This window comes from Lycium barbarum, chromosome 8 (genome assembly GCF_019175385.1).
Source record: "Lycium barbarum isolate Lr01 chromosome 8, ASM1917538v2, whole genome shotgun sequence".
NCBI lineage: Eukaryota > Viridiplantae > Streptophyta > Magnoliopsida > Solanales > Solanaceae > Lycium > Lycium barbarum.
In genome coordinates, this window is record NC_083344.1 from 113,637,467 (window position 1) to 113,644,915 (window position 7,449).

Sequence of the window (7,449 nt, forward strand, 5' to 3'; positions counted from 1 at the left end):
GGAGGTATGTCAACTCCTTATTCCGCTGTGTTTTGCTTTGAACTAGAGTTTTACATGCTTCGTATCATGTAAATAACTTACAGATTGCAGATTGAGTACAAACTAATTGTTCTTCTTCTCTGAAATGTTGATCGTAGTTCCTACCAACGAATATTGGAACCGAGTTAAAGGCATTCAATAACATACAGACACTGATGCCAGCATGCTTCACTTGCTGGATTGCTAACAGGTGCAAAGACGAGCAAGCTATCATCAAAAGTAACATTCGCACAAAAAAAATGTCTCGACAATAATTCAGGTATTTTGGATTAAGTTCTAGGTTATAATGAATAACCAGAGGTTCTATGACGGGATCCGGGTACTGCAAACTCTGTACCTTAAACGAAATTCCACAACTGAAATAACATGTGAGCTGGATAAGCTGGAATATAAAACTAGATACAAAAGACATCACCAATTGTGAAAAATACATATAGTGTTTGTTGCAAGAGCACTAGGCATTTTCATTTCATGTTTGGGTAAATGATTGTTACCTTTAAAATATTTTGCAGTTGCTCTTTTCTCTGCTTAATAATCTGTTATCTATAACGTGCCAACAGTAAGAGTAACTTTATCCTATATGAATATGTTCATTGTCTTAACTAGTCCAAAGTTCTACATAATTGCTGCTCATGTCTAATCAATGCATCATAAGATATTGGACAAATCGCAATGCACCAACGAACTGGATTGCTTGAAACAGTGCAAATGTTATGATATAAAGCTACGTAGAATTTGTTGTAAGATCACATAAGTTCTCAGTGATACTGATTAGATGAGCTGATAGCGCGTAGATATCTCATATTTTGATCTGAATAGCTTTGGTACTTCATTTCTTCAATAACAAACTTTCAGCAAGTATTAGTAATTGTTAATCATTCTTTCTAAACAAAATCAGAATAAAGGAAAGAGCTAATTTGTTTAGAAGAAGCCTGACAGCTGAAAACATGATAAACACATCGTCATCAAATTATTCCTTAAATTCAAATTCAAACACCATTCCTCAAATAGGCACTACGTCCATGTAGAGGTAATCTAGGAAACACCCCTTACCCATACAGAAAGAAAAGAAAAAACAAAGTGAACAGAATATTATGAACTCCTTCAAACAGAATGTGAAAGATCAAACATCAAAGCTTCTAGCCTTACTTATCTTGACCTCCTTCGGTTTTTATTCCTGCCACTCTTTTTGTGCGGACCCAAAATTCTGAAAAGAAAACTATCAACGAGCTCATTATATCTTCGGCAATGCAAGAGTAGCCAGATCACGATGCCAAAACCCATAGAAGATCCCAAGGCAAAACCTATAAATTTCCCGTCAATTTCATCATGTTCAGAATGGCTGCTTGGTTGTGACGATCCATTCACTTTAGTTTCACTGCAAGAGTTCTTTAAAGGAAAATCGCACAGCCCTATGTTTCCTTCAAAGGAATCTGATGAGAACGTTCTAAGTTGGTTGCCATTTGGAATCCTACCAGAAAGTTGATTAAAAGATAGGTTCAAGACAGCAAGGAATGTGAGACTCCCAAGCTCCTCTGGAATTCTACCACTTAACTGGTTCACTGAGAAATCTAAGGATTCAAGCTGAGTCAACTTTCCAAGTGCCTTTGGTATTTTGCCTGTCAAAGCATTGTGTGAAAAGTTAAGAAGGTAAAGCGATTTGAGATCTCCCAATACATCTGGTATCTCTCCTTGGAAGTTGTTGCACGAGAAATCAATGGATGTGAAAGCTTCAACAATATTCAAAATCTCCATTAGCTGACCTTTGAGATTTAAAGTCACTGTATTTTGATAGTAAAATGTCACGATGAAATCAACTTGCAAATGTTGGTGCCCCTGCATTGAATTGCTGCTCAAGATCATTCCTTTCCAGTTGAAGAAGTATTGTGGTAGCAGATCTCCACTGAAATTGTTGGAAGAAAGATCCACAATTTGAAGCTTTGACCAGGTTTGATTATTAACTATAGGACACTGGAGATTCCCATGGAACCTGTTCAACCTCAAGACAATGACATGCAAACTGGATATTTTCTTCAACATGCATGGGAATGTATCTCTAATCTTGTTGTTTCCAATATCAAAAACCTCCAGAAATGCACATCTTTCCAAGGATGTTGGAACTTTTCCTTCTAAGTTATTGTTGCTGAGGTCTAAAGTTTTCAAATTGCAATTCAGCGCAAATGTATCAGGAAGGACGCCACTTAGTTTGTTTCTCCCTAATTTCAACGCTACGAGAAGGTCAGTCTTTTGGAGTAGACATGGAGGTATTTTGTTGTTCAAGGAGTTGTTTGACATATCAAGAAATTGAAGCTGATCTAGATTGCATATGGAAGACGGTATTGATCCCGTAAACTTATTATTGGCAAGTGATAAGTAGGTGAGAGAAATAGGTAGGGTGGGAAGATTGCCGTTGATCATGTTGGAATGCAAGTCCATAAACTGAAGAGTGGTAGACACGTAAGGATTTTCTAGAGACTCCAGGAGATTGCAAGAAAGATTCAGATAATAAACACTCCAAATCCAGCTGGGTATTTGTCCTTTAATGTTGTTAAGTGAAAGGTCTAAGTCCAACATACTAGACTGGTTTGTAAGATCTGGAAACTTTTGCAACTCACATGAGGCCAACCTTATTACAGACAACTGGGGAAAGGGAAATGAGGTCGAATTACTACCCTCTACATCAATTCTCAAGTTGTTGTAAGAAAGGTCAAGCCAGTATAGCCCAGGTAGTTCCTTCATCACTTCGATTTTAATGGTCCCACTAAATGAGTTGGACGACAGCAAGAGCTCTGAAAGCCTTTTTAGTTTAAAGATAGATCGCGGGATCGATCCATTTAGATGGTTACTGCTCAAATCAATTTTTTCCAAAACAGAGAAGGATGCATCAAATTCATGGACTTCTCCACTGAATTGATTTTTCCGAAGATAAAGGATCTGCAATGAAGGGAGGGAAAGGAGAACTGACGGAGCTGTCCCAGTGATGGAATTTTCGCTTAAGTATAGAGACACAAGGTCTGAAAGGCTTCCAAAATGAGCAGAAGTAAGTGGACCTGTTAGATTATTAGTAGAGAGGTCAATGCTATAGAGTTTCTTTGCCTTGTGAAAGAGTGGGATTGAGCCACTAAAGCTGTTGGATGACAAGTCAAGAACAACTAGGTCCGTGAGATTTCCCAGAGTCAATGGAATGGGCCCACTGAAATTGCATGAACTTAGAGCAAGCCGGGTCAAATTACTAAGATTACCAATTGAATCTGGAAGCCACCCGGTGAAACCCGTGTGGCTAAGAACTACTTCCCTTAATGCACTTCCCTGTGGAAATTCAGGTAAAGGGCCAGTAAGGTTTTCATTGTGTGATAAATCAAGCTCCTGTAGAGTTGGTAAATGAATGAGTTTACTGGGAAATGAACCTCGCAAGTTGCAACTCCGGAGACTCATGGTAGTTAATTTTGTAAAATTTACTACAGATTCTGGAATATGGGACAAGTCATTGCCATCGAGACGAATGACTGAAAGGAAGTGAAGATTTAAAAGGATAGGGTCAAGAGGGCCTGAAATGCCAGAATATCTCATGCTCAACACTCTTAACTGAGGTAGAGATGAGGATACAGCCGAGCACCACTCACTCCCCTTCGATGAAATGTTCACTCCATCAAGATAAAGTTCTCTAAGATTTGCTAGGTTTCCGACCAGTGTCTTCAAATCTGTGCTCCCAAGCTCTAAGAAAGGATGAGAAAATGGTAATTCATCGGATAATTCGTCGGAATTATAAGAAGAAAGATCAAGAAACACCAAATGTGTTAATCTTGACAACTCAATTGGAATTTGCCCATCAAAACCAGCAAAGGACAGATACAAGTATGTCAAGTTTTTGAGCTTATAAATTTCTGTTGGTATTCGAACAGAGTCTAACGTATTATTAGCCATGTTCAGCTTCTCAAGATGTTGAAGATTGAAGAGACTGCTTGAGTTATCAATTCCGCCAGAAATGGCTTCCTCGTCCAACTCCAGAACAAGCACATGACCTTCCTCATCACAACTTACACCTGGCCACAGGCAACAGTCAGCGTTTTGATCCCACTTGACTAGTTTGGTTGACAAAGAAGAGTCGAACGTGAGGTTATTCATGAATTTAATTAATGAGGCTTTTTGATCACCCAAACATTGGTCATATATTTGAGTAATATAGTTAGAACCAGTAAGAAGTACCACCAAGACGGTGATGAAAGAAAGATGTATGAATGCTATTTTCACAGTGAGGCAATGTTATAGTAATGAAATTGAATGAATGATAAGTTGCCTTTTATAGGAAAGATGTGCGGCATGCATGTTAGTCACAACAAAACCTCGAAGAATCACATAAATTGACTTTAATTTGTCTCCAACAAGATAAACCCTCAATTTGATTTTGTCACGACCCAACCCCGTAGGCCGTGACTAGTGCCCGATCTGGGCACCCGAACCCATCTATCAAATATTATCTCAAATTCTATCAACTCATTCTAGTATATGGCGGAAGCCGACAAGACTTTATTTCAAATTTAGGTAATTTCCAGAAAATTTCGGCAGAGTTTCCTTTGTTTTACGAACTATCCAATATACCCTGCACGCAGAAAATACCAACAAGAGCCACACAGGGCTAACCAAGCAATATATAAACATATGCGGACCGGCCGCCTCGGCGTATAGGATCGCCCAAACAACATATGCGGACCGGCCGCCTCGGCGTATGGGATCGCCCAAACGACATGTACATACATCCATACAGAAAGACCCTAACCCACAAACACGTCCACAGACCTCTAAACAGACCGACAGAATCATATGACGGGACAGGGCCCCGTCGTACCCATGAACGAATATATACAAATGCACTAATAAATATATATACCAAAAGTATAAGATCCGGAAAGAGAGGAGCACTCCGAATAGCAGAAAGGGTGTCCTAAACAGATGGATCACCAGGCTGTGCGTCTGTACCTGCGGGCATGAAACGCAGCCCCCGGAGAAAGGGGTCAGTACGAAATATGTACTGAGTATGCAAAGCAGAAGGTACAGAAATAAATCTGAATAATAATCGAATCAGATATATAGAAAATAATACATATCAAAATGTTTATTTCCAAATTATAAATTATGCATAAGGCATTGGAAAATGTGGTCGCCCGCCTGTCGATGGCGCCACAACACAACATAACACCAGAAAGTTTCAAATCTCCGAATCCCCGTCACACATCACAACACAGCATAACGCCAAACACAGCATAACGCCAAACATAAGTGGAACCCGGCCCTCGAGCGAGGAGCACGGTGAACCATAAACACAGCATAACACCGGAATGTATCAAAAAGCGCACGACAACAGAACCGGCCCGGGAACCGGCGAACGATATCATAGTAGGCATGAGCGGAGTAGTGAGGAATCATATGCATAAAATCATTATTATAAATCCGAAGGATAAGTAAAATAGTCATATTCGAAATCGGAATGATAATTATCACTTTTTGATTCAAAGTTGTCGAATTTACATAAAGGGCGTCGCGGGACCCACGGACGAGTATAGACCCGAACTGAGCCCGCCTATGAAAAACATACCCATTATACATCAAGCAAACTCCTATAAAAATTATTGGAGCGATCCGAGCCTCTATGCGAAAAATATGGCATTCAGAGATTACAAAATTCCTTAAAGTGAACATTTTCTATGCGAATTTCGGAAAGCGATTACTTCAAATACATCATGGTTCATATTTCATAAAAACATACATAAGAGTGCCAACGAATATATATATGGATCATAACATGCTCGGATCTCGAATTTGGAATTCCCTTAAAGCTCTAATCTAGCCTATGTGAAACTAAGGCATGCCAAAAGAAGGAAGGTTGTTTATGATCCAACTCAAGCTAAGTCCAAACTATGATTCGGGCTGCCCACGATCTAAAAATAAGCCATAAAATGCCAAACATTAGCTAAAAGACTCTTTGGGCATTAAATTCCAATTTCGCCCTTAATTCTACAGAAATTTGGGCAGCATTTCCCCTGTAAATAGGCTACCCCGAGAATTTAACTCGCTCAAAATCAGCAACAACAACCACAATAACCAACCTAGTAACATTGACAACCAATCCGAAAGACAAAATACAATACTCGCTTTCTTTTCCATTTTTCGACAACTTACATAAATTCAATTCGACGACTTACCTTCAAGCCAAAATCGACGCTTATACATTCAATCATCAACCCGAATCCTTACCAAAAATATTCAAGGGCATTCTAAACAATTCATACCACATTTCCAACAACCCGAATTGTTTTTCCAAGCTGGCCGAAAACAGCCCCAACCGAGACAGCCCTTTTTAATTTTTTTTTTCTTCATTTCCAAATCATGGTTTGTATCCTCAAATTACATTCTAACAATGCTATCTCATCAATATACCAATTACAATAAATATACAATAACCTCCAAAAACAGTCCGCACATTAACAACATCATTTCGAGTCAACAAACATTCATTTCCAACATAAGATTCATAGCGACGGCGATTAAAACATTAAGCGACGTTCATTCGTTCATCGTCATATAATGTGACCCATTTCAATCAACACTATATATACACATATATGGATGATTCTCAATTGTTCTTCACCTTACAATGATCCCAATCAACTAACTAAACATTAATTCATAATTTCAATCACAACACAATAACACCCATCACACGACCCACTTCCAATCATACTATATTTCATGATTTCCAACCACTATAAGATACTACAACATGAATATAACCTTCATAACACAAAAACATAATGAATGCTTACCTTCCTTCTTCAACTTTCCAATAGCCTAGGGTTTCTAAAAGATGAAAATAATGGGTTGATCGCTCCAACGATGCTTCCACGCTACTTAGGGACCTCAATATAGTGGGTTTACATCAATGGAATAATTTTAGAGGAGCTAAAAAGATGATCTTGTTTTTCTCTCCTCTTAGCCGTGAGGTTGGAGTTGTTGTTCTCCTCCTTCTTAATTTTTATTCTAAGTGTAGAAATGAAGAGAAATGACTTAGAGGTCATATTTTTAAGTTCCCACTAAAATATCTCCATGTCCCTATGGTCCACACATGTGTTGGACCAATTAAATTTGGCCACACAATGTGGGGACCCCTTTAAATTCACACGGCCACATGACCCTTTTTGCACAAGATTTTTAATCCCAATTTTATGAATTGTGGTCCCAATTTTCCCTAAGTGTTCAATGCCATCAATTTCATATATAATTTGTGTCTCAAAATAAAATCAAATGGTCAAAAGTCCCGACTTCAAATCCCGGAATAATCTTGGCCTTAAATTATCACAGTTAATCCGGGTTGTTCCAATGTATAAAAATACGGGACGTAACAGATTTCTATGT

General features: G+C 38.6%; 1 protein-coding gene across 1 annotated transcript; it reads right to left on the reverse strand.

Annotated features, from left to right (window-relative positions):
- Positions 1 to 1,158: 1,158 nt before the first annotated feature.
- LOC132606776 (receptor-like protein 7) lies at positions 1,159 to 7,176 on the reverse strand. The gene is made up of 2 exons (XM_060320411.1): positions 6,861 to 7,176; positions 1,159 to 5,016 (listed from the first exon to the last, which is right to left on the reverse strand). Exon 2 carries the CDS (start codon positions 4,162 to 4,164, stop codon positions 1,189 to 1,191), a length of 2,976 nt encoding a protein of 991 aa, XP_060176394.1. The 5' UTR covers positions 4,165 to 5,016; positions 6,861 to 7,176; the 3' UTR covers positions 1,159 to 1,188.
- Positions 7,177 to 7,449: the final 273 nt, after the last annotated feature.

What these genes read in the sequence shown, in the direction of transcription:
- LOC132606776 (XM_060320411.1), bottom strand. Translation starts at nt 4,164, where the DNA reads ATGAATAACCTCACGTTCGACTCTTCTTTGTCAACCAAACTAGTCAAG.